A 13,376-nucleotide genomic window follows, 5' to 3' on the forward strand; every position below is an offset into this window, starting at 1 on the left:
TCCATAATTAAATCTATTTTTTTCCTTATAGTAACATGTTAAAGAGTTACCCCACCCAAAGATTTAGTAAATATAGCTTTATATTTTTAAAATGTTTATAATTTTACATTTTCATTTTTTATGCAGTATTTCATACAGACTAAGGACATTTACTATAGAGCAGAGGTTGACAACTTTTTTTGAGTAAAAAGCCAAATAGGAAACAATTTAGGTTTTGCGGGTCATATGGCTTCTCTCATAAGTCAACTCCATTGTTGTAGAGTAACAGCAGCCATAGACAATAATAAATAAATAAATGTTGTTATGTTCCAATAAAACTTTATTTATATACACTAAAATTAGAATTACACATAATGTTCATGTATCTTGAGATACTATTTTATATTAACCATATTTTTAATTTTCTCTATGTTATGATGTTTTGACCTCCTGTGATGGGGGTCACTGCTTGCTGGAGAATCTCCCAGAACTAGTTAATTCCTATTGTGATAACTTGCCTGATAGCACTCCTCTCATAGGTAAACCAGCCAATCCCAAGTCCATACTCCTAACCACCTCCTTTATCTAACAGTCACAAACCAAGCTAATATTCCCCTGCCCTAAATCAAGCCAGGGCCAGGTAATAGAAAATTAAGGACAATCCCAATGTTCCAAAGCCCACCAGTATTACACAAACCAGCCAGTCCTAAACTGTCTACCCTGCTCTGCCTATCATTTCCCATGAAAATGCCAGTAAAGGCTGTGGTCTGTAGTGCATTTGTCATGACCAGCATCTGGTGATGTATGGAATTGTTGAATCACCATATTATACACCTGAAACTAACATAACACTGTATGTTAACTATACTAGAATTACAAATAAAAAAGAAAGCACTCATATCTTAAAAAAAAAAAAAAAAAGAAGAAGAAGAAGAAGAAGCCTATGCCTTTACTCCTGCTTCCTAACACTGCTGCTTCTCCCTGTGGCCCTGTGTGATACTATAATCTATAAGAAAAACATATTTGGTCACTCAGATGACCAAAAGGTATTACTCATATATATTTGGTCATTGTCAATGGTTCCTGGTTCACAGCTTCCAAAACCCTTGGAACTTCCTGAGGGATAAGAACAATGGGAGCATCTTTTGTCATCCTTTTGGTTTCCTGCCCTCGGTTTCTGAAATTGCTTTAGAGCCACAAAGGTGAAATGGGTTTCTCATGATTCAGAATAGCCCTTTTCCACCACAACTGGGTTTACATTACTGATGTGACTTGTGGAAAGCACCTAAAGATGGTGGCTGGTTGCCGGAGCAACCAACCAAGAATACAGGGGTGAAACTTTCAATCCCACCCCCTGATCTTCAGGGATGGGATAAGGGCTGGAATTTGAATCAATAACCAATGGCCAGTGATTTAATCAAACATGCCTGTGTAGTGAAGCCTCCATAAAAACCCAAAAGGACAGGGTTTGAAGAGCTTCCAGGTTGGTGAACGTGTGGGGATGTGGGGAGTGTGGCCTGTTCAGAGAGCATGGAAGTTCCACACCCTTTCCCCATACCTGCCCTCCATATGTCTTCCACTTAGCTGTTCCTGAGTCATATATTTTCATAATAAATCAGTAATCTAGTAAGTAAAATGTTTGAGTTCTATGAGTGGTTCTATCAAATTAATTGAACCCAATGGAAGGGGTGGTGGGAACCTCTGATTTATAGCCAGTCAGTGAGAACTACAAGTAACAGCTAGACTCGTAGTTTAAGGAGGTGGCCTGGGAACCTCTGTTCGGCAGCTGGTGAGTCAGAATCGTATAATAACCTGGGCTTGTGGCTAGGGTCTGAAGTGGGGAGGGGTGTCAATCTTGTAGAACTGAACGCTTCGTCTGTGGGATCTGATGCTATCTCCCAAGAGATGCGGCAGAATTGAGTTAAATCGTAGGACACCTGGCTGATGTCAGAGAATTGCTTATTGTTGGTGTGGGAACCCTCTCAATGGAATTGGGACCCAGAAGCTTTGACCCTGCCTCCCATTTCTAGGGCAGCTTTGAGTAATATTAAGCTTTTCTTTCAATGACACTGACCTCTCTGTGTCATCATGCAGTCAATTTTATAAACTAAGACCCAAACACAACTCTTCTTTTAATTTTTTTCCAGTTATTAACAAATGTAAAAAACATTCTATGGTCACAGAGAGTGCAAAAACAGGCAGCTGGCTGACATGGCATGAGAGTGGCAGTTTATAACCCATGGTCTACAGCCATTCTGCCTAACTCTCACACTAACTAGCTGTGTGTCCCCCGGTAAGTGGATTAATCTGTGTGTCTCAATTCCTTTATGCCTAAAATGAGGTTAATAATAGAATCTGCTTCAAAGAGTTGTTAGGGAGTATTAAATTAGTTAATACATTCAAAGCACCTAGAATCATGCATAATACCTAGTCTCAGTGATTTCTGACACCAACTAGCTGGAATTGGGCCAAACGTCACAGGTTAAGGGCACAGTCCTCCATAAGACTGCCCTCACATCAGTCACCAGCCAGAAGCCCAGGAGTTCTCAGGCCACCCTCGGGGCCACTCTGGCTAGTGGGCTAAAAATCCAGGGGTTGCCAGTACCCCCTTTGGTATTTTGATAATTAACTTCAATGATTCACAGAACTCAGGAAATCACTATACTTATGATTACAGTTTTATTATAGCATTAGGATATGAATGAGAACTAGCCAAAGGGAGAGACTCATAATGTAAGATATGAAAGGGTTACAAAGTGAAACTTCTGTTGTCCTGTGTTGACTCAGTATGTCATACCCTCCATATAATGTATGATGTCATACATTATACATCAATGTATAATACATATAATATTGCCAACCAGGAAAGTTCACTTTAGCTTGAGGTCCAGAGTTTTTATTGGGGTCTCATTACCTAGGTACAAATGATTGAATCACTGGCCTTCAAGCTCAACTCAAGCTCCAACCCTGCTTCACTCCCCAGAAGTCAAGAAGTGTTCCAAATGTATCTTGTGATTCAAAACCCCAACTCTCTAGTCACATGGTCTTTGTGGAGTGGCCAGCCCCTACCCTGAGTCATCTCCTTGGTGTCAACTATCCAGGGACCCACCATGAATCATCTAGGTAGGATGAATTATCAGGGCCCACCAGGGACATTAGTGGGTAAATTCCAAGGATCTAGAGGCTACCTTTCAGTAACCAAGGACAAAAATCTTTGTTTTGCCAGCCATATTCTTTATTCCAGGTAAAAGCTGTTAGGTATTTCTTTTTGTTTTAACTTTTAAGCCATATGGAAACTGGCACAACATGGAAGGTGATCATCCAAAATTATTTTTTTCCCCAACCAGTTTCCCTAGAAATATGGATACTATCAGGACACTAATTAATTTGCACTAGATCAATCCGGAGCAACAGCATCTTCACAACATCGAACTGCCCTGTGGAGGAAAACTGTCTCTAGGTTTTTTCAAGTTTTTCTCTTTTTACTATCACTGAAACAAGTGAGCTATTGGTCTTCATATCTGTGTAATCGAAATTAATCTGCATGTGTTCTTAGAAAGTATGCCATTGTTAGCTTTGATTTACAGGCATTTTAGTGAAATCTCTGAGACGTGTTTCCCCTTGGTCAAAACGTTATACTCACAGGTCCATTCGGAGAAGCAGAAAAGCTGACCACAAAAATTCGAAAGGCTTTGAGCTGAAACTCAAATTCCAGAGGTAAGTTCTCAAACCGTTAGTGAAGCGTGGTAGAATTCCTGAAACGTTGTAGGTCTTGTCGCTATCGCTAGCTCGTGGCTCAGTGCGCGCGTTAGTCCCTCCTTCTGGGTCTTTTTGGAGGAAGGGTTTGGAGACGGAGGGTGGGCGGTGGAGGGTGGGAGGGGGTGAGCGCAGTGCCGGCATCAGGTGCACCGCGCCCGGACGCCCCACGCGCGCCCGGCCTCTCGCTGCGCATGTGCCGCACTGCGGCACAGGCATTCTGGGAGATGTATTTTGCAGTGGAAGGGAAGCGGCTCCTGTAAGCCCCGCGTGCGCGGCGCCCTCTTCCGCGCATGTGTGCCCTCCGTGTCCTCACTGCGGGGCCCCGGGGAGGGGGAGAGTCCGCAGGCGCTAAGCACAGCGCTTGGTTGGTCTTGGTCCCGGCTGGAATTGCGCCAAGGAAGTGGGCGCGGGCTCGGGGAGCGGGGGGAAGAACAATAGGGTTCAGCAGGACTTTGGGGTAGGCGTGGATCGGGGTAGTGTCAAAAGCTACAGTGACCCTCCTCAACTTGGGTCCGTGAGCCCGGGACGGGCGGGATCCCGGGACTACGTTCTTGCTGGTGTCGCGCTGCAGGTGTCGAGCCTGGTGCCAGTGCGAGCCAAGTGGTGGACAACAAGGTGAGGAGTGTCGTCGGGGTGTGGAAAGAGAACCAAGCTTTAATGAAGGTCTGACATGTTCCAGGTGGAGTGGTACCTGCTTTTCCAAAGGTATCTAACCTTTAACCCTACAGCAACCCTTAAGTCAGCTTTTCAAACCATCGGCTGCAACCCAGTAGTGAGTATGGTGGTGAAATCTGTTTAGTGAGCCAAGACTAGTATTTTTATTTGCCAGTACTTTTAGGTCGGATATAATTTACACAGAATGTTTTGCATATAATTTACAGAGAACAAAAGTGTAAAATTTGTTGATGCACCCGTGTAACTAGCACCCCCCATCAAAATACGGAACGCTTTAATGTCCCAGAAAGTTCTGCTCCTTTTTAGTCAACCCCTTCCACCACTTGCTTAGGATCCAACCAGTTTTCGAATTTATATCTCTATAGGTTAATTTTGCCTTTGTAGAACATCATATAAATGAAATCCTACAGTACGTACTCTTGTATGCGGGCATTTTTTAAAAAATAGATAAAATACTGTAAAATAGCACATATGTATTCCCTTGTGATAAGGATTGTTCTATGAAATTTACTACATACAATTTTGTGTTTTTTAAAATGACTATTTATTGGGCATCCATGAACCAGACCCTGTCTCTAGTGCTGGGGATACAGTACTAAACATGCAGTACTGAATCAAGCAGACAAAAATCCATGCCTTTATGAAATTTTAGTTTTTGGAAGTAGAGACTGTCATTTGACGATAAGCATAATCATATAGTATATTAGATAGTAAATTAGATATTAGAACTTACACACATAGAAAAGGTAGATCAGGGTAAGGGAGATGGAGGGGATTAAGTCTAAATTAGGTAGACAGCGGAGGCCTCCTTAGTGATTTTTGAGCAAACACTTGAAGAAATAGAAGAGTGGGGGCGCGTGGGTGACTCAGTGTGGTTAAGCATCTGACTCGGTTTCTGCTCAGGTCACGATCTCAGGGTCATGAGATGGAGCCCTGCATCCAGCTCTGTGCTCAGCTGCGGGTCTGCTTGAGATTCTCTTCATCTTCCTCTGCCCTTTCCTCTCTCTTTCTCTCTCTCTCAAATAAACAAACAAATCTTAAAAAAAAAAAAATAGAAGAGTGTGTTGGGTAGAGGGAACAGCCAGTATGGACGCGCGCACACACACACACACACACACACACACACACACACACATTAACATTAGGTTGTTTTGTAAAATATGTTTGTTATCTTAATCAAAATATGTTTGTTACCTTAATCGCTGGTATAACACAGATATTATTTCTAATTTTACTGAGGCTGGAGAGATGAGATTAACTGACTTGCCCAAGTCAAATAGCCGGCAGGTAGATTCAAGCCCAAGTATTGTCCTCTAAATCTCCTACTCTCTATATGTCTCCCAACCTAAAATTTGGCATTTAACTGACCTCTGCTCCCCCTTAGCTTATTATACAGGGATCTGCACCTCAGCTCCCCTGGGAAAGATTCCAGAAAGACTGTTGCACAAATCTCACCATGTGGACATTATATTTCCAGGGTCTGTTGGTGTCTCTTCCGCAGTTCCTGGGTCCCACTGAGAACCTGTTGCTGGTACATTCTACCTTCAGACTCTAACCTGTCTGTGTTCCTATGGCCTTGGTTAGAATCCATAGAAGGCATGACTAAATCATCAGAGAAGGATGTGTACCAACTACCATTACATATTGATAAATATTTGGCAACATCATTTTTGACAACTGTAAATTACTTTATCTTTGGAGTATATATCTGTTTGTTTTACCAGTTCCTTAGTTTGTTCCGACTTTTCAGTATGTTAAAAAGTGCTGCAACAGATATTGTTGCAGCTAAATCTTAGTGTAAATCTGTGGTTTTTCTCACGATGAGTTCTGGAGGGCCCAGGGGACATTCTCCCACAGAGTGGCTTCGTCAGCCGAATTGTTGAGGCACCTGTGGGTGGCTTTGTTACACTAGTGATCTTCAAGTCATACCTGGTCTCTCACGGCTCCACCTCTTCCCCTGCCTCTCTCTTCATAGATCTCTGTCTTCACGCAAAGGCTGCAGAAAATGACCAAGTTCCAGGTGAGTTAGTCTGTTCCATTATATAGGAACAGTAGTGGAGGACTGTAAAAATACCATGTGAGCTAAAATCATGCAAAGCAATCTTAGTAATCAATGGGATTTTTTATATTGGTATAGTTGTTCTGTGACCTTTAAAATTTTTGGTTAAAACATTAAATCCTCTTACTTTTGGTCACACCTGTATAGGAAAATGAAAAATAGTAAAACAAATATTCAGTACATTGTTAATTTGAAACATGGAAAATTAAAATATTTTATTTCTTTTTTGGAAAAAAAAACTGATCAAGAGCATTTCGAACAGTGCCTTCTTCTCTTTGTATAACTTGATACCAAGTGAGTATCTATTCTGTGCTTTGGCAAATTGGATCAGATTCCGATATTTGGTCCTTTGCATCTAGGACAATCAGTTCTGGACATGTATGAGATGTTCAGTAAATGTTTGCTTAATGACTTAATGAATGAATGGCCTAATGAATAATGAACACACAGTGTAAAGTATTTAAAATATGATTTTTTTTGTTGCCCACAAAATGGAGCATAAAACTAGACAAATGGGCATCAAAGCATAGTGCTGGAGAAACAGAATGAGACCAAATTAGTATAATATCACCCAAAATTAAATGGGGCTAGATTATCAAATAATGAACATGCTTTAAGCAAGTTGCCATGCTTTTTTTTCCGTTTTGTGCAATACCGATGACTTTAGTTGGAATAGGAATGTGTTGTTGCAGGGACCAGTATCATTCAAGGACGTGGCTGTGGATTTCACCCAGGAGGAGTGGCAGTATCTGGACCTTCCCCAGAGGGATCTGTACAGGGATGTGATGCTGGAGAACTATATCAACCTCATCTCTGTGGGTGAGGACCGCTTCCCAGTGCTGATTGGCGTGTACCCAGTTAACAACTTTTCCTTTTTCAGTTACTCCCAATAGTCAGCCCTTTGAAGTCCTTTCACTGGTATGGCTCTGAGTCTTAGTAGACTTAAGATTGACAGTCTTTGGGAAGTATGGCTACAAGTTTGTTTAAAGATCTCTCTTTTTCAGGTACAAATGGGCACCTTCATCAGGCAGTCCCTGATGAAGTTCAGAGTTCAAAGAACCTGAAGCCCAGGTGGCTAGGTCCAAATCCCATATCATTTCCCATTGACAGGATATCAAACCACAAAGCCATCTGTGATCCACAAGTTGGAACAAGGTGAAGAACCATGGATGGTGGAGAGAGAAATCCCAAGTTGGAGCTATGCAGGTGAGTTAGGTAAAGGGCTCTGTGGATGGAAGCGAATGAAATTAAGATCACAGTTGATCTAATGGTTACCAGAGGGAAGGTAGTGGGAGGATGGGTGAAATAGGTGAAGGGGGTTAAGAGAATACTTGTCATGATGAACACTGAGTAACACACGGAACTGTTGTATCACTATATTGTACACCTGAAACTAATATAACACTATATGTTAACTCTACTGGAATTTAAAAGAATTTTTTTAAAAAGATCACAGATCAATAAGGGTTGGCATCTTTGAAAAATAGGCTTCAGGACTCTCTTATTAAAGGCGTTGGACCTTTAAAAATAACTAAGATGGTCCACATACGTTACATATTTACCTGAATGCCATTTCCATATATCACCTCCTCACATTAATGCTCTTCTTTGCATGGCTCTTAGAGAGTGACGTTTTCCCTTCCAGGTATATTCTGCCTGTGATTCTTATCAACTTCATTTAAGAACTTTGAGAAGTTTTTTTTTCCTTTTTAAAATTTTTGCAACATACACAATAACATATAATTTGCTATTTTTAAGTGTACAGTTCAGTGGCATGAAGTATATTCACGTTGACATGCTACCATCACCACCATCCATCTCCAGAGCTCCTTCATCACCACCAGCCGAAAGTCTGTATCCATTAAAGTATAAGTCCCCACTCTACCTCCCCCGCTAGCTACTGCTAACCACTATTCCACTTCCTTTGCTATGAATCTGACTATTCTGGGTACCTCATATAAATGGAATCAAACAGTATTTGTCCTTTTATGTCTGATTTATTTTACTTAGTATAATATCTTCAAAGTTCATCCATGTCGTAGCACGTGATAGAATTTGATTCATTTTAGGGCTGAAGAATACTCTGTTGTATGTATATACCACATTTTGATTATCCATTCACTTGCAATGAACATTTGAGTTGTTTCCACCCTCTAAGAATGCTGGTGTTCCACCAAGCTTCTAAGACCATTGGTGTACAAATATCTGTTTGAGCCCCTGCTTTCAATTCTTTTAGGTATACACCCAGAAGTGGACTTGCTGGACCATGTGGTAATTCCGTGTTTACATTTTTAAGGAATTGCTGTGATGTTTCCCACAGCTACCACACAATTTTACATTCCTACCAGCAGTGCACAAAGCTTCCAATTTTTCCACATCCTCACCAACGCTTGTTATTTTTTATTTTGTTTTGTTTATCTAGTAGTGATCCTAATGAGTATGGAGTGGTATCTTACTGTAGTTTTGATTTGCACTGAATGACTAGTGATGTTGAGCACATTTTCATGGGTTTTTTGGCCATGTGTGTATCTTCCTAGGAGAAGTGTCTTGTCTAGCCTCTGAGGAACCAGGGTTGGATAAAGAATGGAAACCTACTCACTTTCTTTAAAGACTGATGGCTTATATGTTGGGAACTGGGTTAGGAAGTTCAGGACAGTTGTTGAATTCTGAGCTAAGGAATGACTTTATTGCCCTGGATGTAGGTAGCATAAGTTTACCAGTAGTCAAGTACTGTCAGAGGTTTATAAAATAGATGAAAATGAAGACAGATAAGATTTTAGATCCAGAGTGAGAAATCTGCTGCTTAGAGTCTCCACGTTAATAGAATCCAGAAATTTGGAAAACATGATGTAAAGCAAAAGTGGCAAGCACATAGTTGTTAGTAATAATACGTATAATAATGGAATCTAACTGACAAAATGTATTATGTGTGAGGCAGTAGTCTGAGTACTTTATATCTATTGACTCATTTAATTCTCATGACAACACTCACTATAAGGTAAGTGCTATTATTATCCCTTTTTATAGAAAGGGAAGTTGAAGCCCAAAGAGATCAAGGAACTTGACCTGTGCCACATGTCTAATTAGTAATGGAGCTAGGATCGAAACTCTGGTAATCTGGATTTAGTTAGTACCTGTGTTCTTAACTGTGATTCCTCTTCCATATATGGTAGGTAGAGAAGGTGGGGAGAGTATTTAATGCAGTATCTGTGAACTTTTAAAGACTAAGATGATACACTTAGCAGTGAGAATTCGATAGTTAATCTAATGCTGAGGCAGGTAGTATTTGGCTTATCCTGTGGTTTATTTCTCCCTTACTGGACAAATGAGTTCCTGGGCCTCACACCCATATAAGAATGAATCACTGTTATGGCTTTTTGAAGCACTGGCTACAAAGGTGTTCCTGCTTGCAAGTGGGCTTGATGGCTTTGTCAAATCAGTTTCACGTTGATGGAGGAATAGACAAGAGCTCAAAGACATTGGAAGCAAAGAGACGAGTGAGGATTAAACCAGAGCAGCCCAACAATGAGTTGATGAGGCACCAGCTCAGATCTCTGTGTTCCTCATCCAGTCTCTCCTTTATCTCCTCTAATCACCACTTCACCCAGTCATTGTAATTCTCTGGATGGGCTCTTCCTATTGACCCCGTAACAGCTGTCCTCCTTTGTTCCTTTTTATTGCACCTTGTAATTATGTTCATTTTTCTTCCCAGTTTGCAAAGTCCTATTTGCATATGGCCAGATATATTTGTGTACTTTGTCATATTCTCTATTTCTGTTTCTACAAATACAATTTTTTTTTAAAGTTGTGGTTTTCTTACAAAGCTCAGGGGTATAGATTCCATTTAGTCTTGGTATTTCTTTTTGTTAAGGATACTAGGCCTTAAAGTAAAGCTTCAAACTCACAATAGGATGAAAAGTTATGAGCCATAATACATTAGCAGAAATAGTCACAAACATATAGCTAATTATGCTTCCTTATAGAAGAAGTCTGGCAACTTGATGACCACTTGGAAAGACACCAAGGGAACCAAGAAACACTTTTGAAGCACGTTGCATTCATTGACCAGGAAACTGTGACTAAGGAAAAGGGCAACAAGTGTAATGCACTTAGAAATATATTTCCTCTGAGCATGGACTTTATTTCTTCCAAACAAAGACTCCAAAAATATGACTCCTATGGTAGGACTTTGAATTATTTAGGCTCATTTAGTGGTAACAGAAGATATGCAAGAAAGAATGAATGTAGCGAATGTGGGAAAGCCTTCTTCCAGAAGTCAGACCTCATTATACATAAGAGAACTCATACAGGAGAAAAACCCTTTGTGTGTACGGAGTGTGGGAAGGCCTTCAGCAAGAAATCCAATCTTGTTATCCACCTGAGGATCCATACTCATGAGAAACCTTACGAATGTACTGAATGTAGAAAAGCCTTCGCCCATAAGTCACACCTCATCGAGCATCAGAGAATTCACACCGGGGAGAAACCCTATGAATGTGATGAGTGTGGGAAAGCCTTTTTCCAAAAATCACACCTCAACATTCATCAGAGAACTCATACTGGAGAGAGACCCTATGGGTGTGATGAATGTGGGAGAGCCTTCAGCATGAAGTCACACCTCTTTGTACATCAGAGAATACACACGGGAGAGAAGCCTTATGTGTGTACCAGGTGTGAGAGAGCTTTCAGCGAAGTGTCATGCCTTATGAGACATCAGAAAATCCATACTGGAGAGAAACCTTATGAATGTAATGAGTGTAAAAAAGCTTTTTCTGAGAAGTCTGACCTCATTATACATCACAGAACTCACACGGGAGAAAAGCCCTATGAATGCAATCAATGTGGGAAAGCCTTCAGACATAGCTCAGCCTTCTGTCGACATAAAAGGACTCATAAAGAAAAAATTCTTTAAAAGAGAAACTAACGTGGGAATATCTTCAAATAAAAGCCTCAGTAGAAATCAAATCTTAGTATGTATCAAGAAGTCAAGCCTCTAAATCCAACATATTTTTAAAGTATGTAGCTGTGTTTTTGTAGAAATCATATTCCAGATGTGACGCCAAAGCATTTCTAAAAGATATTACAGAAAGTACACCTCCTTGTTAAAGGACAAATGGTCACTGCGGCCTACAAAGACCTTTGGAATATTAGTAAGTGTTCTAGTTAGAACAAAATTAGAAAAGCATACGTGGACAATCGGCAAAGTATGAAAGCATTATATTCCTAGTTGTGTTATAATATGTTATGCACAACATAAGTCATATATTGGAATTGTATATATGATGTTAACATAAATATGAATATAAAATAAGTATTACATGTACAATGCCATCTACCAAGCTCTTCCACATTGAATAATAACTATTTTTCTTTTATTTAACAGAAAATATGTCATTCGAGAAGAATTTAAAACTAATATTAAATGTCAACTATACTTTCAATTAAAAAATTCTAAAGTGTGAAATAAACATTTTTCCTTTTGATTGCTAGTGTGTGTGTGTGTATACACACATGTATATATGACTTCTGCTAATTTTTGATCAATGAAAGAATATGAAAAGGTGTTATTGTTCATATGTACGTATGACAGATATATGAGAATGAGCAAAAGAAAATAGCCATGGCTTCTTACAACATTCACTATGATTTAAATAATTGTTTTTGGTGACTAAATTACCCTCTTCTTACAAACTGTTATTGTCTTCCCTAATTAAAGCCCTAATGCCCGGTACCTCAGAGAGTGACTATATTTGGAGAGAGGGCCTCTAAAGCGCAATGAAGTTAAAATGGGACCATTAGGCTGGCCCTACTCCAATCTGACTTGCGTCCTTGTAACAAGAGGAGGTTAGAACACCAGGGATGCATGTACACAGAGGAAAGACCATGTGGAGAGGCAGCAGGAGGGTGGGCTCAGAGGAAACCAACCCTGCTGGCACCCTGATCTTGGACTTCCAGCCTCCAGAAGTGTGAGAAAATAAATCTCTGTTTCTTAAGCTAGTTTATGGCATTTGTTATGGCAGCCCTGGCAAACTAATACACTACTGTTCTTTCTTTTCTTAGTATTTAAAATACTTTATTTTCATTATTTTTTCTTTATTTTCTTTAAATAATTAAAAAACCCCACAGAGCTTGAAATGACAACCCTGAGATCAAGACCTGAGCTGAGACCAAGAGTTGGATGCTCAACCGACTGAGCCAGCCAGGCGTCCCTAAAAGACTTTAAATATCAACAACCTGATAAACTTTTTCAGTGAAATAAAGGGACTCAGAAAAAAAGATCCTATTAAGGGGCTGAAGTCTCATTCAAGCTTGATATCCTCAAAGGAGAGCCTCACCTGCTACTCTGGCTCCATATTACAGAAGCTCGATTTTAGTCAGTAGCAGCTGAGAAGACTGGGGCTTCCGTGCCCAACCTAGCTCCTGCTTGTACAGCAGAGGCTCTCCCCGAGGCAAGGAAGGCCAAGAGTACTGGGGCCCTGATCCCATCTCACCCACCCCCCACGCTCTACTTTGTAGGGCAGATGTTTCATGCCGGGCGCGGGGGCAAGATGAAAGGACAGCAAGCTATCATTCTCCCAGGTCACACTTACAAAGCAGAGGTTCTATCCTGGAAGAAGTGAGTCAGAAAGACCTTGAGCTCCCATTTCTCCTCCAAAATCCCACTTGTAGTTTGGAGTTCCCATGCCAAGAGAGGTCAAGAAGTTTCCTCAGCTCCACTTGTAGGATAGATTTGTCACTCCAGGAAGAATAGGCTGCCCCTTCCACCTCCTCTATTGCTCCAACTCAATAGATGAGGCATCTGTCCAGAGGGAGAGGCTAGAAGGGAAGGCTGGCAGCTCCACAGCTCCATGGAACAAACTGCCTTTATTTGGTACAAAGTGGGAGGAATGCATGACTTAAGCAC

The 13,376-nt window shown here is 40.7% G+C and overlaps 2 protein-coding genes across 5 annotated transcripts in view; one reads left to right on the plus strand and one right to left on the minus strand.

Annotated features, from left to right (window-relative positions):
- LOC123000108 (zinc finger protein 300-like) overlaps positions 1-3,922 on the minus strand; it is a 28,722-nt gene extending 24,800 nt beyond the window's left edge. Inside the window, exon 1 of the mRNA XM_048224407.2 lies at positions 3,623-3,922. The gene's annotated coding sequence lies outside the window, so the exon portion shown is untranslated. The remainder of the gene's footprint in view (positions 1-3,622) is intronic.
- A 116-nt stretch (positions 3,923-4,038) lies between these two features.
- Positions 4,039-11,955, plus strand: LOC113263964 (zinc finger protein 182-like). Of its 4 annotated transcripts, none has more exons than XM_026510798.4 (5): positions 4,039-4,443; positions 6,389-6,433; positions 7,149-7,291; positions 7,583-7,678; positions 10,456-11,955. In XM_026510798.4, the coding sequence occupies exons 3-5, from the start codon at positions 7,258-7,260 to the stop codon at positions 11,382-11,384; spliced, it is 1,059 nt and encodes a 352-aa protein (XP_026366583.1). In that variant the 5' UTR covers positions 4,039-4,443; positions 6,389-6,433; positions 7,149-7,257; the 3' UTR covers positions 11,385-11,955. The 4 variants fall into 4 exon arrangements, with proteins under 4 accessions (XP_026366583.1, XP_026366581.1, XP_057168255.1 ...); XM_026510796.4 differs by having other exon boundaries at positions 7,165-7,291; XM_057312272.1 differs by having other exon boundaries at positions 4,039-4,353.
- The last annotated feature ends 1,421 nt before the right edge of the window (positions 11,956-13,376 follow it).

This window comes from Ursus arctos, unplaced genomic scaffold (genome assembly GCF_023065955.2).
Source record: "Ursus arctos isolate Adak ecotype North America unplaced genomic scaffold, UrsArc2.0 scaffold_15, whole genome shotgun sequence".
In the NCBI taxonomy this organism is placed as follows: domain Eukaryota; kingdom Metazoa; phylum Chordata; class Mammalia; order Carnivora; family Ursidae; genus Ursus; species Ursus arctos.